This window comes from Strix uralensis, chromosome 6 (genome assembly GCF_047716275.1).
Source record: "Strix uralensis isolate ZFMK-TIS-50842 chromosome 6, bStrUra1, whole genome shotgun sequence".
Taxonomy (NCBI): Eukaryota; Metazoa; Chordata; class Aves; order Strigiformes; family Strigidae; genus Strix; species Strix uralensis.
The window spans coordinates 6,961,669-6,988,786 of NC_133977.1; the positions used below are offsets into that span (position 1 = coordinate 6,961,669).

Sequence of the window (27,118 nt, forward strand, 5' to 3'; positions counted from 1 at the left end):
TTCTGGACTAGAAACCTCACAGGTCTGCCAAAACCAGTGTTAAGCCAAAAGCCTTACAGTGTCAAATCCTGTAGTTGTAGCTTTCCTGTTTTAAATGTGCTGTCTTCAGTGATAACTTGGAATGGATTTCAAATCTCCCCGGGCTGAAGTTTTGCTGAGTGTGTTTAAGGGAGAAGGAGAAAATAGGATGTTTTATGGTTTTTGAGTTTTTTGGTTTGCTTCACTTTGCTACCTAAAAACCTCTGGACATAGATAAGTAGGGTGCAGTGTTTGATCCAGCAGTCTGTAGAAAGTAAGAATCAATGGGAGCTTCATTCTGGAACTGCATCTGAGACACGCGAGGAGAGGTGGCAGCGCTTGCATGGTGAGCTGAAAGTACGCCATGTTACCAGCGGGGAATAAGAAACTGGGTCTTTCATTATTGACCGTATTATTGACTCTAGCATCTGGGATGTGACTCAGGGACTTCAGATTTTATCTCAGCCTTTTAAAGCTAATACTCTGCCTCCATTGAGGAAAAGGCAGCTTCCACAGAATGCGGAGCCTGCACACAGCAGTGTTTCTGCATGAGCCGGTAGAGCTGGGTGCCTCAGTCATTCAGGTCCTTGCTCCCACTGCTGGAGATGTATAGAGTGGAGGGAGGACTTGAGCAACACGGCAAAGCTAGTAGAGTGCCAGGGCTCTTAGTTGGCCTCTGGCAGCAGAGTGATGGCAAGAGAAGAAGCAAATTATATCAAATAGCTCATGTGATTCTCTTGCGTGTCCGTGTGTTTATGGCAACGTGATCCGAATGGATCTTTCCTGTTACAATGTGTTGATCGTGTAATCTTCCTGGATTATGGGAAGGCAAGGTGTTAGAGTTTGAATCCTGCGTAATATAGATGTAGAGTATTTCAGGTGCCTGCACAGCTGCCTTTTTCTCTCCCTCTTTCTTTTTTGGTAGATGCATGTTGCTGTTTATACTTGTGGGTATAAATAACTAAAGAAAAGTGTAACAATTTATTTTATAAAGGCTTAGGTATCATAGTTCATTTACGTATTTGATAAAAGGCATGGTTTTGCGTCCTTTGAACAATATACTTTTAGCAGGACTTATGAAGTTTTGGGGTGGTTTTTTGAGCAGTGGTATTTACTCTCTGAATATAGTGGAGCACTCAGTTATTAATACAGCCAGGAACTGATCCAGCAATTTATGAAGGTAGCAACACTGGCATGTATAAGTGCATTTCATCTAGTCCTTTTGTTACAGCAATAGTGACATCTTAAACTGGAGAGGTTCTGGCAGAGGTTCCCAAGCACTAGGTCTTTCTTCATTTTGTTGTTATTTCTCCATTTGTTTTTAATGACAACCTCTGGCACTGTGACAGATGCCTTCCATTTGCTACTCCAGAGAGCAGGCATGCCCCTCAAGAGCTTGGCAAGACAAGAAAGTGGATCTGTGTCAGGTGCTAGAGCAAAGGACATCATATCTACACCAAGGTTATCTCTATAATATGAATCCCTTATAGAAGTTAAGCTTTGGAAAAGTCCACTTGCCTGAGTTTACCAAAGATAGTCATTTAAGCCTGTGTCTTAGGCTGCTGTCCTAAATAAACTAGTACTTGTGTCTTCTCATGTCATTTTACATCTTCAACAACTTTTAAATTAGATCAAATCCATTTATCTTTTTTCACTTGCTTAGACTTTTTAGAAGAATGATTTTTCATTCTTCTCAGACAGCTGAGTTGGAAATGGACTTTTGAAGGATGATGGTCCTGCCAGTGATGGAGAAATATGAAGTGTCAGGGTCTGGTGATATATCTTCCAGTTAGTCCAGCTTTCTCTGTGGGAAGCTGGCAAAAGGCCAATTGCAATAAGCCTGAAATATTCCCCAACAAGAGCCTGCGGCTCCACTGAAATACACTGAAACTTACCATCCCTGAGAAGAGGCGCCGTGCTAGTGCGTCACCAGGCGTGGTTTAAAATCTGTCATAAATGAAAATACTTCATGCTTTCATAGATTTGTGGATGTGCTAAGTGGTCAGAAACATTCGAGTACAGAATTTGAATTCACTGAGAAAAGGGGACAGTTTCCAGAGAGCTCATTTTGACATATAAATCCATCAGTTTGTTTTCTATCAGCACTAGATCTAAGCAGTTCTGAAATTCTGGTCTGCTGAATGATTGCCACTAAATAGTCAGCAACAGCTTTTAGGGAGAGGCAACTGAAATTTTCTATAGGTTTCATATCCTATAAACTTGCAAACTCTTTAGGATTTATCATCAGCCAAGTTGGCATTTTAACTGCTATGTGCATAAAGAGATGAAAGTTCCTATAAAATGAACTGCATTTAGTAAACATACTGAGGCACAACTGAAATCAAAATAAATCAACTCTTTTGTGGTGTAATAACATGCTACCTAGACCCTTTCTAGGTTTTTCTCCTTGATTATAGGCGTTATCTGCTTCATTAATTTAAGTACTGTTATTGTATCAATCAAGGACTTTGCCAATTTCTAATTGCCAGGCTGGGAGCTGAGTCACTAAGTTATCTTGGCTACGAAACAGTTCAGGAATGACAGTTATTGGGGTATTAATTGGTTTTCCTAAAGACCTTGATTATTTTAAAATTGACATGAGTTTCTTGTATTTTTATTTGCCTTGGTGCATTTTATTGGCCTTTAAATGGGTTACCTCATTTATTGGCCTTCAACTCCGTTTTGTGCTAATAAGTAACATATTAATAATATGTACAAGCACTGATACATTTCAGCAAATAAAGTCTTCTGTGGTGGTAGAAATATCTTCAAGTGACCCAGGATTATTTAATATTTGTTTCAAATTAAAACACTATAAAGAACATTTAAAATTATAAGAGGGTGTGTTCCTCAGCAGTGCAAAATAGGTGTGAGACCCACTGGATTGAGACTACGTAAAGACCTGTACTTGATGTAATTGTGGCTTGGAATAGTTTGCAGCCAGGTTGATGCCCTGCTGATGTATCGCTGTAGAAATTTTTTTTTAGCATGATTTTATCTTTCAATCAAAACAACACAATAGATATTTTTGCTGCTCAGGTTTAGCTAGGAGGTGCTGATAAAACCATTGCAGTGGAGTTAAATCTAGTTATTATTTGAAGGGCATGGTGGCTGGTCGTGCTGATCATGGCATTTGTTTCTGTCCTTGGTGGAGTGACTGAAACTCCCATATGCTGAAATAGGCAGTGAGAGAGATTTCAGGTCATCCACATTGCTTTTTCTGGTTTAAAGTGGTATGCAAGCTCTTTTATGTGGGTCTCTGAGATGTTCTGGTTTCCTCTTGAGCAGGAATTTACTCGCACAAACAATCACAGAAATAAATACAGACATTTGGGAGCTACAGCAAAACATGTTTGTAGTCTTTGAGGAATCGCACTTGCATGGACAGTGAAGAAACTCTAAGCCTAAAATTTAATTTTTGATGCAAGAGAATGCGTAAGGTTCATTACAAGTTTAATCTCTTACATGTTACCACTGTTTAGTACCACATAAAAGCCATACTCAGTCCTAAATATTTACTGTAATAATTTGTATAATTAGGCCAGGCTTTGGTTTTTAGTGTTGCTACTGTGATACCATTTAAGAACAGTGAATGTGTTTTATTTAGAAGGGTGCTGACACATACACAGGGTTTTTTAGCAATTCATTGAGTCGTAAGCACAGGGTTAATTACACAATGAATCAACAGACAAACAGAAACTTCTGAAGTCAGTACATCCTTCCGCAATATATAGCGAGGTTAAAAGTTAAAGACTCCTCTCTCTTTCTTATGTATTTTTCAAGCAGTGAGAGAAGAGCACAGAAGAAATGCATCTTAACATCCCATCCGGTTTCTGCCGTACCTCCTGTCTAGACCAACAGGCTCTTCAAAAGAGCCTGGTGATGTATTCATCCTGCACAAGCGCTTGTCGTACCCCGTAGCAACGGGAAGCACATGAAAGCTCTCAGGGCAGGTTTGCACTATTTCTCTTCAGGGTTTCTTTTTAATTCAGTGTCTTGCTTGCTCAGGCAAAGAGCATTGGTTATTTAATGAACAATTCAAAATTATTGGAAAAAAATCTGAGGTAAAGAACAGTATGTTTTTGGTATCCCATATGTATAGAGTGCTATCTACTCCAACTTCTCTGCATCCAGCATACTTGCACTGAATTAATTTTTGAGATAGATATTACTAGAATAATCACAATATAGGGAGTACCTCAGAGGAAAAAGACCTCATTCTTGAAGTTGCCTGAATGGAACACAGCTCTCTATTTTGTGGAATAATGACACATGCCGCTGATAAGCAAAACTTTCCTCCATCAGTGGGATGTTGTTTTATCATTTCCTGATAGACACAGTCAATTTGTGTATTCGTGTTCATAGCTGATTGATAGCCTACTATAACAGCTATACCAAGGGAGATGCTTTTGCCTGTGGTGGCTTCTTTTTTATTGGATTTTTAAGTTACAAATATAATAAATCTCAGTTTTAATTAACAAAGTAAATATGAAACTGAGTTATGGTTTTAAAGGAAAAATGTACAGGAACTCCATGACTGAACAAAAGATCTGAATTTTTTTTTCAGCCTTGAGACTTATTTAGTCTTCTGTTTATTCTTGTCTGGCAGGAAACATTTCACATGCTAGGAAAGGTTAATTATTCCTGAAAAGGAATCAAAATCACCAAAGAAAAAAATTTCTGGATTTGTAATTTATAGGTGATTGTTTCATCATCATAAGGTTTTTCTCCTGAGTATTTGATGTGTGGCCATATTCCCCTTCTGTCTTTTTGTACATGAACGCAGTGAGTACCTTTATGTTTTTTTCTTAGCTGAGATTTCTTTTAGACCCCTCCAAGTAACTATGTGCCATATGGTAGGTTTAATTTACAGTATGGGTGCTACAGTGGCCTGCTGGCACTGCCCTTTTGAAGGATGTGAGTTCAAGTCTCAACAGGGCACACTGAGAGTTAGATGCAGGTAAGAACTGCCAGGACTTCTGATTTCTGTCTGCTCTGCCAGAGAGGTAAACTAGAGGATTTGGCTCCTGAGTAAGACGCAGTTACCAATGTACTGTGTGGTACAGGGAGAGTGGGCAGCATCCAGGAGAGTTCAGCCTGCTGCAGTGTTCATGTCAGGTATAGCACACGCTAGACTGGGGAGAAGCAGCTGGTGTTTTAGTGGTTACATTTCTCTGTTGAACCAGCTATCACCTCTGTGTCAGATTTAGGCAACTGTGAACAGAATGTTCAGGTTTGAACTTGTTTGGACTTAAATCACCTCTTCCATAACTCAGAAGCAGGTGAAAAAGGGCAAGTGCAAGAGAGGTGTCACCACCTGTGGCAGCGGCCGTTGTGTCCTGACGATGCTGACAGCGTACTCTTAGAGCTGCTCAGAGCTATATTTTGCATCCCAGACCAGTAAATGTGTGAATCCAGAGATCTCAGAGTGCCTGCTGGAGCCCTGAGTACTTTGTCCCTCTTGTGACAAGTGCTGGCAAGCAGTCAAGGACATTTTCTCCTCTGTTCACATTACGGGAAGGGGCAAAGCTTGAGCTAGCTCAGGCTGAGCTGACATTCACGCAGGTGGAGTGCTTCACAGGGCTTGAGGAGGGAGAGGAGCCTGAGCTGAGCTTGCTTAGCCAAATTCTTGCTTTTGCCCAATTCTGTCTTCCCCGATGGTCCAGCCTATCCCCTCAGAGACAGTCTCGCACAAAGCAAATTCATAGGAGAGATGGATGTAGTGGAGCTGATGCTCTTCCCCTCTTGTGCACCCTCAGCTGGGGTCTGCTTTGGTTGCGACCTGTGCAGTGCTGCTGTGCTAGGCCTGAGCACCAAGCCCCATCGTAAAGAACGTGCTTCCTCTTGTGAAACCACAGTGTTTCCTTGGGAAAGGGAGATGAGGAATATTGCCTGTTGTTTCCAAAAATTCCTTCTACAGTTCTCAGCAATCTTAAACTCCTCTAGAAAGCAGCTCGTGGCCTGTGAGTGAAAAACAACCAAACATCTAAAAACTGCAGACCAGAGTTGGCAACACACATGCACCCTGTGCAGTGCCCCAGTGGGAGTTTTGCTGAACCATAGAGTGGTATTAAGTTAGAAGGATGCTGGGACAGGAGACTGACACAGTAGTGGGAAAACTTTGCTTGCACAAAACCAAAGTGCCTTAAAAGGCCCCCCAAAAGCCCCAAACCTATAATTAAGTCTGTAATCACCAGCACAGTTTTAAGTGGATATTGGTCCAATTCATCTGAGAGTACTATCTCTTTCCAAAATGCACGTGTACCAACAGTGTCATTTCCAGAGATCACTCACACATGCCTCTGCCTCTGAGCATGGTGCCTCTTGCTCTGGCATATCATGAGAGTTTCATACATGTTACATGTTTTAGGAACTTCCCCTCTTTCTATGTGCGAGGAGAAGGTTTTGTTCATGCGTAGGCTCTGATTTGTGCTAATGGTACTGCCCAGAAGGCCAAGGTCAAATTTTATGCTGTGCCTGTTGGAGCCTTTTTTACCTCCTTCCTCCCCTCCTGGGTTAACCCAGGGGCAGAGGGGCTGGAGGCAGTGCTGCAAGCTGCTGCGCGAAGGGGGTACACCGTCTGGTTTGACGCTGCACCACTGCGTTGCGCCCCAGGCTTGACTCCTGGTGGGAATTCTCCACAGGTCCTTGTGTCTGTGGAGATGGTGGGTGCTCGGGGGTTGTTTCCTTGTCTCTTGCTAGTGATATATACATGTTTCTATCTGACAGATGGGTCATTCACAGGATCATTTTCTAAGAATTTAAATCTAAAATGGTGTCAAACAAGAAAAAAAAAAGGAAGGGCAGGATTCTTGTGTATGTTTAAAAATGAAAGCCAGTGATTAACTGGCTTAAAACTCTGGAACAGATTTTGCTCACCCCACAGCACTGAGCCTAACTGCCCTTACCCGTCCCTTCTCTGCAAAGTGCTTGGTGGATTTACCTGCCTTCACTTGGTCCTCTGCTGACGTGCTCTGCAGCATCAGGATTGCTCAAATTACCATGGAGCCCCTTGCCCTGCAGGAGTGGGAATCTTCACCTGAGCTGGCAACGGGAAAATGCCAGCGTTTAATAGAGTAGGTGAGACATCAGTGACGGCATTTAGCAAACTGCTTTTCTTCTCTGTGGGCAGGAGCACTGGGCTTTTGTTGTCTTCTGCAGCTCAGGGAACAGGCAGAAATGGGCAGGGTGACACAGGGGAGGGTGCTGTGGCAGCAGCTGCTGTGTGGGTGCCAGGTGCTCCGCGGCAGAGGCTGCGGTGGGGCAGGGGGAGGGAGGCTGCTTCCCTGCAGTGCTCTGGGACTGACATGGCCCTGGCTTAGAGCCCCCAGTGCGTGTGCCATGTGCTTTTGGAGGGCAGGCAGGGAGGCTGTGAGCGAGCCCCAAAGCCAGCAGAAGACCTTGGAGAAGAGCAGGGAGCTGGCATATGGGGAGAGTCAGGATGGGAAGGAGATTTTCCGATTAACATAGAGAAGCTCCAGGATGCAGCTTGTGGCTACTGAAGTTTGTCAGACCTGTACAGGTGGGCTGAAAGAGAAGGCCTTCTTCATTAGGAGACAGCCTATAATGGGTTGTGGGCAGGATGGTTTAGGAGCCATTTTTCTCTCCTGTCACTGTGTCTGTGGAATTGGTTAGCCTGGGCACTTGGTACGCAAGGAGCTGTATCTGGGAGACTGACTAGCAAATTTGACAGGTTCTTTATTTTCTTTATTTCCATTTAAACATTTACATCCCATTTCATTACCTTCTCTTGGCTGTAATTAGAAATCCTGTGGAATTAAGAACCATTAAATTCATTGAGATTTCAGTTTTGGGAATTTGCCCAGAGGCACACAGCTTACAGGCCTTCACAAGGCTTGACTTCCCTGGAGTCGTCTCCCCCTCCCCTGCTGCATCCAGGCCTTTGTAGAAAGGAATCATCTCTTCAGTTTTGCTAATTAATTGTTCTTGCCAACCAACAGATGTTTTGTAGCCTTTGAAGACCAGGAGTAGCCAGGTATGTAACTTCTGCAGCCTTATACCGACTGCCTATGCAATTTGAGCAAGAACTTCTGAAGCTCAAGAGAAAGACAAGCTATTAAAAACAAAAAAGGAGTTATAAGTAACTCAGAAGAGTATGTTTTCCCCTCTATATTTGATTGGATGTATATCCCCATCCCTTTACCAACATTTCTTCAGTTCTGGGGCACAGCACTTAGTGGACTGAGAAAAAAGCTATCATTCAGGATATCTCTTAAGATTATTTATTTATTTGTAAATTGTATCTTAGATGTATTAGCCTTAGAAAGCAATGGTAAGAAAAGCCACAAAGCTAACCACAGCAATGCAGGGTTAGAGATTCAGGCTTGAACCCTACCCCACCGAGCCCTGAAGCCAGGAGAACAGCTGCTTTGTTTTGCCCTAAGTGACTTTGTTCCCAGCCCGTGGTCTGTTTGTGTGCTCTCCTTCTCTTGCATAGGGTTATTTGGGAAGCTCTTTGGCAAAAAATTACTAAGACTTGTTCTTAATGCTAAGGATAGCAGTTAGTACGGCGGAACTGGTGGGTCTCGGCACTTATTCGTCCCTCCTGTTGTCTACATTATTAAAAATGATCTCACTGAAATAAATATCATCAATCAGTGCCAGCTGCAGTTTAGCCAGAGTGTAGACAAGGACAAACTGTGTGCTTTTGCTGCCTGCAGACAGAAGCTGTTTGGACTAGTTTAACTGCAGAGTGGTAAAGTGCTGGAAGCAAACCGATCCTTTTTCCAGGAAGAAAGTGTATTCTGCTATCAAATATGACAAGGAAGGCAACCCTGTTCCTGCCAAGGTTGCATGGATACAGAGCAGAAATGAGTTAGAAAAGGGACTGTCCACCATGTGACAAGCCACTACTGGGAGCAGAGTATGTCCCCTGTTAATGGAGGCGTAGATCTCCCCGCAGTTTTACTTCCATGTCACTCCAGGCCACAGCATCACTCTTGATCTACTGCATCGTAACTGAGAGCAGCTTGGGTTCAATGCAGTTCAGCTGCTGGGAAAAGAAAGAGGTGTGTTGGGAGAATGTTTGCAACCATGTTGGTTACAATCAAAATATTGATGGAAAGAAAGAAGAGGATGTTTTCATAGTGGCTTTTAAAAAGCTAAATGTGTAGGATGAGACATTTTTAAAATTAGGATTGGTGGGAGATGAGAAGGGCTCATTTTTAAGAGCGGGCAGAAGAACTGGGGAACACTTAGGGAGAGAGATGGTAGTCTTAAAAAATTGAATGAACTAACCCTGAACTATTTCTTGTGCTTAGGACCTTGTCACCCATTCCTTTAGCTCCCACTATCCAAAGTGGTTACTTTGGCATGAATTCACACGTGCTTATTTGCCTCACCTAAGCAACCGGTTTAAGGTTAATAGTTTAAGGAAAATTGGCCTGAACTCTGGATTTTTTTTAATGTAACAGCCACATTTTAGTTGTTGCCACTGTTTCACTACTACCTTATAATAGATGAACAGAAAATGGGCATAATTAAGGTCAAAAAGGATGTGTGCAAACATGATGATCACATGGAAGGCACACGAGTTTTGGGGAGGAAGAACAGTTAGCAGGAACACACTCAGCTGTGTTTCCACAGGGTCGGGGGCTCAGCAGCATGGACAGGTTCCCTGACATCCCGTCAGATTTTTGAAACCTGAATTAAGCGTGCATGCAAAAGCAAGAAGCAGGACTGACAGTGACCTCTTAGCAATTATAGCAGTTAAAGGGGAAAAAATATGAGTTGGAATACTTGAGGCTCAGACCTTGTCAAACTCATTAACTTAGAAAGAAGGCCTTACTAATTGCTGTTATTAACGTGCATGTTCCTCAGTTTACAGGCCTTCTTTTGGCTGTCTGGCTGTCCCCAGCCACAGCGCTGGGAGGGAAAACGCAATCCGAGGTCTTTACAGCTGGTAGGAGCCAACGAAGAGTCACTTCACAGTCCTCTGTGCGGGAGGAGGATTTTCAACATGTCATTTGCACAGTTTCAGTACAGGAGAGCCAGGGAAAGGCACAGGCACTTCCCACCTCAGACAAATTTCAATTAAAATTCCTCTTCGAAGAGTCGACACCGTATCTCAGGAGAGGTTAACAATGTGACATAGAAATGTGAGAGCATACTTGAACAGATCCCATACAGAAATTTTAAGCTCAGCGGACACAGACTCCTCTTTCGAGCCCAGAGAAAAGATTAGTTAGGTTATGCAATTGCTGGAGCTGGCATAAAACCAGCTGCATGCCAATTACCAGCCCGTATGCAAATGCTTGTACTGAAACGCAGGATGCAGCTGGACGTGGATCTGGGCACCCTTCCAGGATTATTCCAAGCCACATTATGACAGTTTTGAAAGAGAAGGGCTCTATGGAGTCAGTAATTTTTTACAGCCTTTCAGAAAATGGAGGAAATTACCACTACATCCAGATCTTAACTTTTTTTTTTTTGAAGGGAGAAGGAATTTCTGCATGTTGATGCCAATCAGGATGTACTTGAGGCACTTACGCTCCAAGACAGAAGGCCATCAGTCTGTTTGCCAAGTGCATGGCCTGAGTGCCAGATGTGCTCGGGATAGAAAGCAGGCTTCTTGAATTTGTCAGTGGTTATATGAAAAGAATTAAAAAATATACCACCAGATAATGCCAGAGTTGAAGCTCCTGGGGGTGCTGCAGGGAAACCCTACTGCATTCAGATGCCCCTGGCCCTGCTGAGGTTTATGTTCCTACTGCTGCTTGACTTCCATGTGAAAAGCCTGCTTGGAAAGGCTGCAGCAGCAATGGCAGACAAACTGTCAGGCAACATTTACTCGCGAGATGCCTCTTATAAAGAGCCAATGCCAGGAGAACAGGGACACAGTAGTCTCACAGTTACTTATCTCAGCAGATGGAAAAGATAAATTGAGAGCTGCCACCAGCAGACATGAAACATTACAGGTCTGATCAAAATATTATATAGCAAGTGCCCTGACAAGGAAGGGCATTTAAAATGCTTGTGTCTGTCTTGGCAACACAGAAGTGAATTGGTCCAAGTATGTAGGCTCATCCTGGAAGAAGGAATGATATGAACATCCTATGAGGAGAGAACTTTCTAAAAAGTTTAGGGGAAAAAATAAAAATAAGTACTCGTGGTGCTATTTTTCAAATTTGGCCCGCATAGATGATATGAAATGTAAGGTGGTCTTCAGTGGAGAGTTGCTTTCCTTAAGGGTTCAGTTTGGCTCAGTGTACATCATACCTATTATAGGTGGCTCTGAGCACCAGCTTCCACTTTTTCTGCCCTGGAATAGGACACTCAGCACTTCTGTCCCATGTTTCTTCAGACTCTCTTGATTGTTTGGCTGCCTGCCCTCGAGATTGGGGAAGGGAGAAGGTGGGACGAGTCTCTGTTGGAGCGGTGGGACAGTAAGGTTTAGGTCCCAGTATCGTACACCAGGACTCTGAACTAGCAGAACAGCTGGTCATAGGTGAAGGAGGATGGCTGAAGGATCAGTCTGCAATCTTACCTCCATGTAGCCTTGACTGGTGGTTCTCTGTAGAGTTTGTGGGTGAATCTGCAGCCAATGGAAACGTCCTGGAGGCACTAGGAAACTCTGCTGGAAGCCACTCCTGTTGTTGTAGGGCTGGCAAATAAACATGCTCCGCCTCAGGAGCAGAAACCATTCATCTGGAGAAATGCTTCAAACACAACAAAAGTTCTAGAGAAATGATGAAGAAAAATGAATGTGAAGCCATCATGGTGAGTCAGGAGGGGTGGCTTGGTTGTGTGTTGTTGCTGCACCTTTGCAGAGGCTGATCAGTGTGAGAGATGAAGGAGTTGTTGCAGCTATAGGGCATGGGTAGCATTCCAAGAGGGCAGAAGTGGTGACACTGAGGTCTGTTCAGTCTTCACTGAGACACGGAAAGTGGGGCTGTGTCATGAAAGAGTGCAAGGCAAGCTCTGATACAGCTGCTCTAGGTTATTACACCACATTATGTCCCACAGGATGCTCACCATTAAAGATGATCAGGGTTATCTGGGGTATCTGTCAGAGCCTTCAGCCTTTCCGGAGACCACTGGGACACCAGGGAGACTTTGTTTGCCCTGTTGGTACACCCAGTGCGCTGCACCTTGTCTCCCTTTCTGCACCTTCTGCTGGCTTTCTGCCAAAGGATAAGAACAGGGCAGAAGAGAGATGATTTATTTTGGATTCAGCAGGTTTTAGTAACTTCTGAATAATCAGATGCCCACAGCTGTGCTTCCTTGCTCAAAATCCATACTCAGAGGTATGGTTTTTGGAACAACTGAAAGATAAGCACAGCCAAGTGATGGTATGTTAGCAGAGGACTTGCTGAAGAGGCACATACCAGCTCACCTCTTCCTGAACGCGAGGTCGCTGCTAACTGGGACCCAGGTATCCCCATCAGGTAGTGCTGTGCTACCTGAATGTTAAGTCATGGCTCCTGTGAATGAAATGACTGCTCATTTCTGGCTGTTGGCATATTGCTGCTCTTACTGAGCTCAAGAGTGTCCCTTCTGGGGTGAGCTAGCGATGGGTCGTGCTCTCCATAGACAGTAATTTGAAACTCATCAGTGATTCGTTACAGTGACTTAAATGAATACAATTTTCTTTTTCCTAACAAAGATCAAAAGATCGAAGGGCAACAGTTCTTTCATACTGAAAGCTCTAATGGTTCTTAGACCAGATGTCCCCTTTGCGTGAAATGGGGGGCAGCGGTGACATAGGTTCTATATTTCAAATGCTGTATCACTTCTTTATACACATACGTGACATGCTTTTAAATATATGTTATCTTCCAGATGTGTGTTTTGCATCACCAAATGCTTATCAGTAGATAAAAGTTTAAAATGAAGTATGCTTTTATAAAAATGGAGAGAATGGGTTGCTTATGGAGTCTTGTAGGTACTGTGGTAGTAGTTGATTAATAAATGTAGAAGGACAAAATAATTTAGGTCAAAAGGGATATCTGGAGGTCATCTGGTCCAGTCTCCTGCTCAGAGCAGGACTAACTTCAGACATAGATCAGGTGGTTTGTTGTTTATTAAAATCTCTAGAGATGGAGATAATACCGCTTTTCTGGTCAGTCTGCTTCTGTGCTTAACCACTCTTGCTGTGAAGAATATTTTTCTGATATCTAATCTGTGTTTCCCATGTTGCAGCTTGTGCCTGTTGCCTCTTGTCCTTAAGCTTGCACTTCTGAGAAGAGTCTGACTCTGTGTTCCCTTGTAGCCCTCCGTGAGGTAGAGGTGTACCCCCTCCCCCAGTCATCATCTCTTCTTCAGGTTAGACAGGCCCAGGTCCTCTCACCTCCCCTCATGTGACAAGTCCTCCAGCCTCTAACCACCATAGTGGTCCTTCCCTGGTCTCTTTCATGGTTTGGCAACAGCTGTATTGCACTGGGGTGCCCAAAATGGACCCAGTGCTTCAGTTGCACCTTCACGAGTGCCCAGCACATGGGCATCATCACCGCCCTCACCTGCTGGCTCTGCTTCTGCAGCCCACTCTGAGATCACCCTTCATAACTACATGGGTGCACTGCTGACTCATGTCTATCTTACCACCCACAAGGCCCGCCAGGCCCTTTCCTGCCTCTCTCCCTGATTTTGAGAAACCCACAGGAAGCCGCATGGTTACAATATTATGTTATATATCTGTTAAGCTACCTGTCAGCCCTCCCAAATTATATTAAGAAAAGAGTAAAGCAAGCACTTGGCCACTAACATCACGATCAGAATTTGGCTGGATAGAGAAGGAGGCAATTAGCATCTCCTTCTGAAAATTAATAACCTTGTAACAAAGTCAATATATAACATGAAAGCTCCTCACCTGCAAAGTCAACAGGGTAAAACAGCTTTCAAATGCTAGTGATGGGAAGGAAAACAAGCAAACAAAGGAAGTAGGTAACATCATAAAGAACTACTGCTGCTTCTGCAGTTAACATCTACAAAGGAAATACCAGCCCTAAGGCTGGTCATACAGCTTTATGTCTATCCTGCTGTTAATTATCATCAAGGATATGTGATACTGATGGCAGATGTATGGTTAATGAAATAATGTTAGTTGGAATCAGTTCCTCTCTTTTGGAATCAGTTCCTCTCTTTATTCTCCATTGTCAAAGCAGGAGCAGGAAGCTTCCTCCAGAATGGAGGGGAAGAAGATGATTAAATGTAAACCTGGGCCTAAACACTTCTGGGAATCAAGATCCAAGTGGGCAGAAGCTGCTGCCATCATTGCAAGATGCGTTAAATTGAGCAGCCACTAGGACAAGTGAATCTAGCTAGATTATGGAGAGAGACCATTTCCTTTAGCATAAGCCAAGTGTGTTGAGTAAAACCAAATATACTTAAGAACAGGACTGCTTCTTGTGAAAAGAAACACATCTTATATTGGGTTTATACCCAACTGTTCCCTTTTGGATGGGTGAGGGCTTTTTGTGTTACTTCCTTGATTCAGCAGTTTCTACTCTCTTCATAGTAGTTTGGATCACTTTCTCCATGCACTGAACACTGTGGGGCCATGTGGCCACATTTTATGTGCCCAGTGGCCTCAGTAACTGCTCAGGGTGCAAGGTGAAAGGGGGCCCATTAGCCTGACACAGACTTGCACACAACCTTTCACTTCTCTGAAAATAAGGTAGTCATGGAACATAGATTGTAACTCCGGTGTGTTTACCGCAAAGGGCTGGGATAATTTGCAGCGTTGTTTCCTTTTACAGAGTAACCAGCTAAATGATTTGGTGTCTTAATTTTAATAAGGCTGTGAGAAGGAAGAATTCAGGGCATGCACAGACATAGGAATAATCCAAGCATATACAAATGTCTTCTTTGAGTTGGTTTAATATGGCTGAACCTGTTCATGACACAGATCTTCCCGCTGGGGAGATCGCTAAAGAAAGAGTTGACCAGAGCCTGTTGTCCTTTGATGAAGTAGCTAAATGACTCACAAGGACCCTGTGAGCCCATCTTCACACACATTTGAGGTGAAATGGTGAAAAGGGTACCCCATCAAACTCAGCGAAAGGTAATCACATGACTCCATTTTTATTTAAGCAGCAAAATGAGTAGCTAGATTTGGAAGATTTATGTTCAGGTGCTGCAATCCCATGTACTTACTTACTGAGCAGTTGGAAGTAACAGACCCACAGGCTGCACATAACACTGCCTGCTTTTGATAGAAATAAAGAATATCTTGCTGTTACCATCAAGCCTTGAAACTGACTTCCAGCTAATGACCCAAATAATCTTTACTTGAAATTGTGTAATTGAGATCGAAGGCTGTCTGGGGCTTCTAGCTGGTACACAGATTCCACATCCATGAGCTTTTGAGTATGGTCATTGAGCTGAAATGGAGAAGGTTAAAACTCTCATTTTCATTACCAAGCTCCCCCCATCTCCCAATACAAATGTGACATTTCAATTTTACACAGTCCAACTCTTCTTAAATCATCTGTATAAAAACTTCAGATCTTGATTGATGATGGATGAGCTATTGTCTCCTAAAGCACCCAGTTCTCATTACCCTTTAAGACATAGCCTGTTAATGATGGACATGAAGTGCTTTCCCAGTGGGTCATCAGCAATCAACTGTGCTAAGAGATCAAAAGACTTGGTTTGGCATGAAATTTCCAGGCCAAAGCTATTTTCGGATAATGCATTGAGCATCTTGGGTGAAATATGACAGTGTTTTGAGAGTGGCACTGTATCTGACAACAAATCCCTATCACCTGGGTAATGGTGGCAAAGATGCAGCACTGTCAGTATGCAAAGATGCTTCAGCTCTAATGGAGGCTAACCTTGGAAATTAAGGTATCAACATGCGTTATGTATGTGCGGAGTATACATACCTCTACATGGTGTAGTGTAAAAGACAGCCATTTCCTTAGCAGACAATCAGCTTGGAAGGTATAAGATATCTTCTGTTTTGCTTCTGAAGTGGCTACAGTGGACATGCCCAACAGTTTTTCCTAATTAACTCCTTCCCCTTTCTCTGCCCACTTTAGACCTAGTTCTTTTCCCTCTCGCTATGCCTTCTCCCGGTTCATTGTGCCAGCTGGCTTTATAGCACCAGAGAAGAGCTTTAAATTTGCAACCTTGTATAGCAATAGCAATTTTATAATCAATTTTATAACAATTTTAGAACCAGATTCTACTGCTAAATAGGTGCCTACAGCCCCCACTGCGTATCAACACACACGAGTTACTTGCGCTTCAGGATACGTTCCAGGATGTGAACACATTTTGCTAATTTAATCTGCGTTTGAAATAAATACATATTTCATAAATAATAGATAACAGACTGTGAGGGATTACACTGTACACAAGAAAAAGTCAGCAGAAGGAAATGCCCTTTTAACAGATGGATGAAGAGTTCTTCCCATCTCCGGTCTAAACAGACAACACGCAGAGCCAGCATCCCTTTGCCTTATTTACAGTGAGCTTAGGCTTCTGGTGTCTGGTAACACAGTTTCACTGACTCCAGCCAAACTCATTCTATTAGAACAGGTGTTACGAATTTACTACTTTTTTGAATTGAGCAGACTAAGTATGTGTGTGATGTATCTAGCTGTGTTCCATGGCACTTTATGGAAAGTGTGAGCTACTCATGTTTCATGGTTGCCAGAGACCTGTATGTTTCTATTTCTCCTGTTAGTATCTTAAGTATTTTATGGTAGGTAACCAAAGTTATGCGGTAATGGTTCTGCTTCATCACTGGGCTAATGGAAGCAAGAAAATAGCAGATATAATGGATAATACATTTCTGATTTAGCTTCTTGAATAAATAACCATTTAATAGAATTTTAATAATATGCAGATATAAGTTCCCCACAATCATTTGGCAGCAATAAGCAAAATAATGACAGAAGTCAGTGACGAGTGCACTTGCTGATTTATTTTCATATAACTTTAGTTACAGAATTATACTGCTTTTAAGCCAGTAAAGTAGCTCTAATAAGGAAGATGGTAAGATTTTGCATTCACTTCAGAATCAAGTGACAAAAGACCTTGGAGCTACTCCTTTGCGCAGAGCACCAGCTGCAGCCCTGGTGCCAAAATGGGATACTGGTACTCTTTTAAGTGTGGCCATTGGTACCTTACAACAAGGCGTCCAAAATTGTCTGACACCTTTAGGAACCCTTTTCCCAATGAAAGCTAGTAGGACTTGTGCTTCAAAATCGCCTTTTGTAACTCTGCATCCCTGAGCAGCATAGAAGTCCAAGGGTAATGTTTGCTGCCAGCGTAGCACAGTAGGTATTTCAGGCAGCAGTTGAGAGAGCCGAGTGCTCTGCCTCCTATCCCAGGCAGAAGTGTGGTACTTAGACTAATTTTCCAGTGTCGTGAAAAATTGTTTTAGAAGATAAAAATTACTCACCCCAAAATGCCATTTAAAATACATTCCATGGTGAGCAGTCCTTTTTAGTGTTTCTTTGGAAAGAACTAGCTTCTTTCTTTGCAGTAGAAATCACAAAATTCCCTAGGGGACTTGTCATTCTCTTTCCTGCTCCAACCTTGGAAAGAGTTCAGCAAAGAGGCACCTCAGGTGTTGCATGCAGGACAAGAAAGCTCTTTTGCCTGGTTTCCTTTGCTAGCTTGTCTGCACAGGCAGAGATGCCTGCCTTTCTCCTCCTGTCTATTGTTTAACTTTATCTCTCACTTTCAGTGCTGTAAATTAAAATGAGATGATGACTTTAAGATGATGAATTCATTATACCGTAAGTCTATTGTATATTGATTACATTTGTGCTTCATTTGCTTAACATGTAACAGGGTTTATTAGGTCTTTCCAGGCATTGTTCTTGCTAAGAGAGGGCAGAGAAGTGCAAAACGCATTTGAGTTTTAAGTCAATGAAGCCAATGCATCTGTGCTGATTTACACATGCCAAGGACTCAGCATGAAGAAAAGTAGGATAGCAGGTTGGAATGAGAAGGTAGAAAGGGAATGAATCTGGATCCCACAAAGCAGGAAGAGACAAGCACAAGTACTTTAAAGATTGTACTAAACTTTGAACTCAGGGTTATTTAATATCTGTAAGAACCCATCTTTGATATTATTACTCAGGTTTATTAGCACCTCACCACATGAACAGGCCTGTAAACTTTAATCCTGTCACCTGTGAAAAAATGGTACAGTGTAGGGCAAATAACGACTGCATCACATTTTTGGAGAAGAGCAGCAGGAAAAATGCTTATTATTCAGTGATGAGTGAAGTCAGAACATTTTCCATGTTTGCTTTTAGAAAATCATGGGAAAAGCACGGGACATTTTCTGGTTACTTTTATGCTGAAAAAAAGTCTACCTCCACAATTTGAAACTATTAGAATTACTTTTAGAGGGAAATGCTGCCTGCTGTACAAGAATGCATCAAAGTTCCTAGCAGAAAAGAAAATTTGATAGGTATTGTTGCGAGTGAATGCTCTAAAACCCAGGAAATTATGCCAGTGACAGGTGTTCAGATGTACCAACTGATAGTGACACTATTTGGATTTGTGTGCAAGTGTTTAAGAAACTATGGATGTAGATTTTCCAGGTTTTTTGTGGCTTGTCAGGTGTTATTTTTAGTCAAAATCTGGGCCATAATGGATTAGGTAATCCTGTATAGCTGGGATAACACAGAGAAATCATCACTATCAAGTTTCAAGTTAGAAGACTAAGTCCCACTTTTTCCCCAGATCAGAATTACTAGCAGATGCTGTATGGGTTTCGTCAGGGATCATAAGAATATCATACAGACAGATCATTGCTGTATCTCTAATCCAGACTTCTTTTTGAATAAGATGATTATTATTGTTTTCATTTTTAAGCCCCTTTTCAATGAAAAGCCAAGCTTTTAAACCAGAGGTTTCTAAGAAATAGTAATACTCTGAACTGATTAATATGGTGGAAGGATGTATTTACAGATGATCCTTTATTTAATACGTTCTTTTCCTCGGGGCCACCTCCTCTACATGCTGTGGCCTGTAAACACTGAAATTTTTTTAAAAAAATACACAGTAATTCCTTCCTGGCTATTTGTTAATGTTAATATTCCCACTACAGCTTTTAAAGGTTTTCCTGAGAGATGAGGACTATCAGATGACCTTAATCATTGCTACCATAGTCAAGTTTTACTCTTAACGTTTCTGTGAGAAGTGTGACACTCCCAGCTGTATAGCACCACTTCATGTCATTTTAAGGTGCCATTAGAAACTAACCTTCAACATTTCTTTGCTGAGGCTTGAATCTCTGACACTAAGCGATGCAGGAGGTTTTAGCTGCATAGCTCCCGTTAACTTTAATGAAAGTCACATGGATTGTCCTCTGCTTTGGAAATATGAGAGCCAGGTTAAGTAGAGAAATTGTGAATTTGAACAAGAGTTCAGAGGGTAAAAAAACCAAGTTATTGCTCCAGAAGAAACCCCGGTGTTACAACCAAAAACTGTAAGATCATTTTCATGTTGAGATTTGACAAATCAAGCCTTTAGAGACAGGGCAACAAGCTGTTTTTTTAAACAAAGTGATATAAACGTGAAAATTAAAAAAAAAATAAAAAAAACCCTTTCATCTGCTCAGAAACCATCTCCCTTCAACACAAAGCTTCCAGCAAGGCATATCAGTGGTAGTTTTGGATCATAGTATTTGAGATTTGGAGTACTTCAGTATTCTGGATCATGCTATTACAGCAGCATGGTCTGATCAGAAAACATGCTTTTCAAGACATTATGATGACTGGACCTTTCTCATGTACTGTGGGCTCAGAAAATTCCTACCCCAGCGGAGCACATTACTTTATTGTATGTTTTAGGCGTGCACACGTATTAATGAAACACAGCATGGTATGGTTGATTGCTTGCGGTTTTAAAGTCAGTTAGGTCTTGAAGGTTATTTTACACACAAATAGCAGTACTGTTCCATACTTGATTACACTGGAACAACAGGTAAACCTAGTAACTCATCTAGCAACTGTGTGGCTGTCTTCATCAGGTTTCTTCTGCATATAAATTAATGGTTCCTGTTTACAAATACTGTAAGCTCCTTACCCTCCAGTTTTCAGAGTATTGAGATTACAGCGAGAATTTTTTGCATTTAAATTTGATGCCCTCTCTCCCCAGCACACAAAGCAATAGATGTAATCAGCTGTATGTTTAAAGTCTTACAAGTATGTTCTCTTGTTCTTTTATGCAGAAATACTGAATGGAGGGGTGTATGTTGGCCAGAACAAATTTCTGTGCTTTGCAGACACCATTCATTGGCAGGATATTGTGCGTAACCCCTGGGCCTCCAACTTCACTTTGGTTCCAACGAATGGCAGCTCAGGATGTAAGTACCAGTTTTATTCTTAGCCTTGTCATCCGCTCAGCGTGAAACAGTATAAATATGACCACAAGTTTTCCCTGATCCTCTGTTACGGAGAATTGTATTTGTAAATTTTCACTGCATTCTTCACTGCATTCTTCAAAGTTTGTACACTCCTTGTAGGAACACTTAATCTAATCTTAAAAGCACTGCCTGTAGAGAGTATTTGTGAACATCATACATTTTCTGAATTTTCTCTGATCTGTTTTTTCTCTTCTGCATATTCCTTTTTCTATTTATTGCTAAAGCCACTGTGCTGCCGTGGAGGCACAGACGTTATTGTTTGCTTTGCATTTGTTCCTGTTGCTCAGGCTGGTCCTTGAGTCACAATGGTCTGTCTGTGGCATCATAATTAGCTGCTGGAGTAATTATGGTACAAGCTCGTGGATATTCTGACTTAAGATGAGAAATGAACCTCAAAGAAATAGTTATCCTATTGTCTTGTGCCTGTAAAGAAAGAGAGAGAATTTGCAGAGAATGGGTTGCTCTTTACAATATAGCCAGTACTTCTCTGTTTTTAATACATTCTATTTTAATGCTCTCAATTTCAAACTTGCAGTATCTATGTACTTTGATTAATTTGTTTGATCCGTTTATCTGTTTGCCTTCCCTAGAGTTATTCACGTTCAGTAGTATTTTGATGATTCTTGTAGCAATAATGAATTCTAGTGAATGGTGGTGACAGTGATACAAAGTGTTTAGGTAAAATATTCCATGAGATACTAAAGTGCATTCAAACTTAATACCTTGCTATTAAACAGTACCCTCAGGATGTATCAACACTGAAATTCAGGTATAGGCTGGGAACAAGTTTATATCTGATGTCAGAAGTGACACCACAGTAGACACATTGTCTGCATATCTTGAGCATTCCAGATATAGAGACATTCTGGATTGCTTACCATATCCTAAGGTGTCCCTCAAGGATGTATAAATGACTGATTGCCTCTTTAGCTTCTGCTACAGATTTCAGGTCTTCAGCTGTATCTTAGGAATTAAGAAAAAAAAAAATTAGACTCTGGGTAAAGACCATTTGATGAGTGCCCATAATTTATAACCAGCAACTTGTTTTTAACCAAGTCCTTTGTGGTATAATAAATTTTATATAAGGCTGACTTGCTTTTGTCTATCTCACCTGCTACCCTCAAAATCAGAGCACAGCTACTGGAGATACTGGAGATTCCTCCGGGAGCCTGCCAAACTCCACTGCTCCTCGATCTTCCAACTGCAGAGCTGAGGCTCATCTCCTCTGCCTTCTGGCTGGAAACATGACATAGTTCTAATGCAACCAGCTATCTTATTTGCATATTAAAAAACCTCATCACTGGTGATGATCAGTTCTAAGAAGAACTGATAAAACCTTTGAAGGTTAGGGAATGGCTGTACCCTTTTATGAGTCGTTACTTCAACAAGAAAAAGACTATGTTGTTACTCTGTTTTGTTCTGTTATTGGGTTTTCTTTTAACCTTTGGCAGTTCTTCAAGACAAATGTTTCTGCAACACCAAGGTAATAAGCTCTTTTCAAAAAGCAACCAACATCAATACTATCTTTTGGAGCTAACAAAAGTTTTACTGGTGATTCCAGAGGAATTGGAACGAGATCAGTGCTGGGTACTTTTGGAATCACACCCTGAAAGTAATAAAGGCAAATATTAGCTCCCACAGCAAGATGAAAGAATGTATGTACCTAAGTCCAGTTTTCTTAAAACATTTTTGCATTCCTTTTGAGTTGTTTTGAAACGTAGGGAAGGAACAATTTGTGCTTTGCCATTTGTGCTTGATAAACCTGATAAACATTATTTCAATGATGATTGAGAGCTATGTACCCAGGCAGCTTCATTAAGATAACCATCCAAATTTTAGTTTAATTTTCCCTACTTGGAATGGAGCAGAGCGCAGTTGGACTGTATTTAATTTAATAATCATAAGTCTCCTTCTACAAGAAAATGGATTCCATCTCAACACTATTCATGAGTCCTGTGAAATTTGATTAAATTAGCTAATCCAAACCATTTCTGTCTTCAGAACTTACATAGGTGAAAATCTAAACCCCATTATACAGAAAGTCAACAAATAGCTAAAATGGTTTAACAAAGGTGTTAAGGCTATGGAAAAGAAAGAATTCAGGTACAGAAATCACCATTTAAAATAGCCTAAAATTAAATAGCTCTGTGTGTGTACACGCATGTATTACACACACACACACAATGTGTGTGTGTGTGTGTATATATATATATATAAAAAAAAGCCTTCAAATGAAATCACTCAAATGTGGAACCTTATTACTACCTGTCAAGAGGTAGGAGAAAGGGAATGTGCTGTACTGGTAGCTTACAGAAGAATTAAGACAAGTTATTTATACTGGTGCAGAAAGGACTTGGAGAAATGAACATTGAATTATAACCCTAGAATGGAAATCAGTATAGAGTATCATTAAATAAGGTATATGCTTCTCAGATTTGGCTCACATGTCACTTTTCATAATCCTCTAGGCAGTGTGGGTGCTTGCTGGGCCCAGCTTTGCTGTTTTGCCACTGCTGCAAAATGATGCTCAGTGCGTTACAAAGTCTTTGGTACTTTTCTGCGTAGACTGTGACTTATGCTTTTTTGGATCCAGCATATCTATGTATTTACTGTTTATTTTGCGTGACTATTAAATTGGCTGAAGTCTGAAGTGCCTCCTATCAAATGCAAATCTTGACTGAGTCTGTTGGAACTGAGTAAGTACACATTGCTTGGCATTACCAAGAATATCCTAAGTGCAAGAGATGTCAAGGAAAGCCCTCTGTGACTTGCCATGTAGGAATATCTTGAAAAGAATGAGTGGGGTTTACTGCTTATCTAAAAACCTTTACAGGAGAGGGAGAAGGTCTGTCAGAGAGGCTACATCAATTTGGGAATGTAAACTAACCAAACCTTCTGTGTCAAACTCAACAAAGTCCATACTAGTAGTAGTGTAAATGTGTGATTGTGTAAGACCAAGGTAAATGCATCGGCCTGTGTGCCATGTTTAGCCATGCTTGGCAGGACTGGACGGTAGTTTATGGCCCAGGAATTGTTAGGGCTGTTTCACTGTGACCACCTCTGTAGTGCTCCCTGGCAGAGAATATTTTGGTGATAAAAGGCTGTGAACTGCCGTGAGTGTCAGAATCAGATACTTCATCATTCCAGCAGGTCCTAAATCCTAAACCAGTTTGGTGTTTTGGCATCGCTGGTGTTGTTTCCAACCATCAGTAGCAGCCATAAAATCTCCTCCAAGGTGTCTACATGTCTGAAAGAACAAGGGCCCACCTTCAGAGAAGAGCCCAGTGCTTGCCGGGTTTTTTCCGATGCCAGAGTGGACTTCAGCAGGTTGGTCTAAATGCAGTGTTGTAGTGGGAGCACCTGTGTGTCAGCGTGTGTGCGCACTCAGGGCTCAGCCGTGCTCCTCGTTCCTCTTCCCCCGTGAGGGAGCGGGCACTGCAAGCTGCCTGTGCTGTGCTCTTCCCCAGCCAGACAGAAGAGCTGATAATGGTCCCACTTCAGGGATAATTTCACTTGCAACCCTTCCTGCTGCTCCAAGGCAATCAGCAGAGGAGGAAGGCAAAAGGGCGGAGTGAAATGAAGATGCTTTGAAATAAAATCAGTCCCCTGCCTCTGTGCTTGTTTCATACCTTGGATTTGCCAACTCTGGCAGTCCCCTTCATTTACATCAGTGCTAGACAGAAGAGAATATGGCCAGTGAACTCTGGGAATAAAGCTTTTCTGATTCCCTTCTTCGCAGGCTTTCATTGTCAAATCAGTGTTAAGAAGCCAGTTGAAAAGGCCACAGCGTCTTAACCGCTATGATAGAAACACTGCAGACGTGTGAATCCTAAGTGCTGCTTCTCCTTTTTTTCTTTTTCTTTGGCCTGAAATGCATTTTACCCATTGCTTCATGTTCTGATCAAATGCATGCAGAAAAGCTCGTGTTAGAGGCCTTTGAATTACATGGCCTTACTGTTAAGATGAGTAGAGCCAGTGGCTGCCAGTGCAGAGCTCAGCGTGTACTGCTGAAATGTAATAAACAAATGTTGTACCAGGGACCAAGCATACTTCAACCCTCCAAGGACATACCTCTGTGCCCGGCATTTTGACTCGTACGCTGAAATAATACTAGTATTTACTGTTTGCAGAGCCTTCCCATACTAGTATCTTGTAGCTGAAGCTTTTAAAACTAATTGTAATTTGAAAGCAGCCTTCTCTTCCATATACCTGAAATCAACGCTATCAGCCTGGGGTTTTTAAGCTGGGCACTTTGCAGTGGGAATGTCAAAAGTGCTTAACAAAAGGAACAAAATCTTCCCTTTAGATATATGTTACTGAATTTGTTTCTGCAATGCTGCAAATCTGTTCTCTCCCCTTTCAAAAATGTCATAAATTCAAGCATTAGCCAAGCATGCTAAAGCTATGCTTTGCAAGAGCATATTCCCCTGTTACCACATCTACTTGTTGGATTTAGTTCCTTAACTGAAGAGCTAGAGCTAGAAACCGGAGGTGCAGTTCCCAGTGATGGTGCAAGAAACAAAGCAGGAAATAAGGATAAGGCTTCTTGCCTAAAATGCCTCTGGATTGGTAGACAGGTCCTCTGACCAGCTTTAGGGAAAGTCCAGTGAAAACCCAGCTGCTTTGATCTGCATCCTCAATGTTCTTCTTGGCTTTGTTGTTAGCAGAAACTGGACTAGCCCCCTTTGTGCTCTTTTGCCGGATTTGACAAGGACTGCAGTATTAAATCAGAATTTTCAGTGGAGCTTTACCTGGAGATTTTGTTTCACAAAAAAACTGAAGGGTTTGAATTATTCTGCTGAGGTCACTTGCATAGGTTCAAATAAATCAATAATGCATTTAAAAATACTGAAACTATATGGATGCATGTTCATGATGGAGCTGGTAACTGGGTAATAAAGATTTTAAAATTACTTTCTGTTATTAACTTTAAAAAAAATGCTGCTTTTCAAGAAATTACTCAAGAAAAATGCTGGACTGCATGTTGGCATGTGCCCAGAGTTGTGAAAACTGAACTGTGAAAATTAAGCCCATTTTAAAGAATTCTCCTGAACTGAAATTTCTGCTCAGACTCTGAAGTGCAGTGAGATCTGTAGAAAAATTTCCCTTGACTTGGTCTGGCTTTTTGACTGAGCCTCTGTCAGCTGTGAAAAAAGCTGGAATTTTTGGCAAGACATTTTTTCAAGCAGAACAACTTCAGTTACTTGCTACTATTCATAACATAGTACTTCTCTGTCATTGCTTTGTATCTAATTGCACCTGATAATGTAAAAACACCCAGGTTCTGAGCTGTGCAGAAGTACTTGCACATTGTTACATGATGCATAGGAAGAAAAGGCTCAATCTTCAGCTGTGTACCTGTGATTCAGTAAATTCCATGATGTATTCAAGGGAAACACTACTTTAAAATGTTTCCCCTCTTTTTTACCTATTGATTCATAGATTTTTCAAGAGCAAAAGAAGCCTTGAATCATCATTAGCTCTGATTTCCTGTTTGTGGAGGTCCTGAAGCATCATCTTCTTGTGTGGCGTTGAGCTCAGTAACTTTCCTAACCACAGTGTATCTTCCAGACGGGCTTTGCATTTCAGAAGCAGCCCCAGCCCTGGCGTGGCTGGAGCTCCTGCAGTCACTGGATGGGTGAGCGCTGCGCTTCAGTCCTCTATACAGTCCTGGCACCGGTCTGAAGCTTTGCAGAAGTGCAGCCGTCCCTTCAGAAGCTGGTTACTTCCCTAATATTAAAAGAAAAAACACTAACTGCCTTTATTTCTAACTTGAACACAGTTTTAAATTGCAGATGTTGTTGCATCTTACACCTTCTCCAGCTAGCTCAAAGAGGTCTCTTGTAGCCATCATTTTTTCCCTGCAGAAATGGCATGTACCATGTAATCAGCTCACCTCCTGATTTTTTTTTCATAAGTTAAACAGATAGAGGGTCTCACATCTCTCACAGTGAGGAATTTCTTTCCAGCCCCAGAATAATTTTAGTTGCTCATCAATGTAAAATATCAGTGTTTTTTCCAGTGTGCTTTTAGGAGGTGGAAACCAAAGTGTGTATAGCATAGCGTTTTATTACTGTTTAACCAATATCCTGTAGAAGTAAAAATTGTATCCTTTGTGTTTCAGCTTCACACGAGGAACCTGGTATTCAGGCAGTTCTGACATCTGTCTGTTTTAGACTCCCCATTTTCCAGAAAATGTAGCCTGTATGCTTTATTCTGAAATATGCAATCTTGTGTTTGGCTATATAAAAGACATTTGGTGTGAGTGACTCCAGTTTACCTGCCAGCCTGGTGCGCTCTCTAATTCTGGCTGCTCTTCATTGTAATTTGCTGAGAGTTCAGTCTTCCTGTCATCCGTATGTTTTATTGTCTGGGTTTTTTAAATAATTTCTAAACCTTTGGCTAGAATATTAAAAAGCGTCAGCCCTGAAATGATCCCTGGAGAACCACACCCCAATTGTATTATAATTGCTCATTTACAGCTACTTTTGGAGAGCCCCCAATTAACTGGCTCTTAATGCATTTTTCATGTGTTTTATTAATATTGAAACATAGAGACAAATCTAATTAAATGTTTACCATTTAGCCAGTGCTTTGCATTTTAATTAAAGGAACAGAAAATGGGCTAGCCAGCTGCACAGTTGCTTACGAAGTCAGCTCTGATCTCCTGGTGCAGACAGTGCAGGCTGTGATTGACCTTACCGGCGTGCAGATGTGTTTGGAAGCATTATAGCTCAGTTTGAC

The 27,118-nt window shown here is 41.7% G+C and overlaps 1 protein-coding gene across 9 annotated transcripts in view; it reads left to right on the forward strand.

The window, feature by feature from the left end:
* Positions 1-27,118, forward strand: part of ERBB4 (erb-b2 receptor tyrosine kinase 4) — a 645,851-nt gene that overhangs the window by 407,248 nt on the left and 211,485 nt on the right. For all 9 annotated transcript variants that reach the window (XM_074872586.1, XM_074872588.1, XM_074872592.1 and 6 more), the window contains exon 4: positions 20,180-20,314. In XM_074872586.1, coding sequence (XP_074728687.1) covers positions 20,180-20,314 — 135 coding nt within the window. The remainder of the gene's footprint in view (positions 1-20,179; positions 20,315-27,118) is intronic.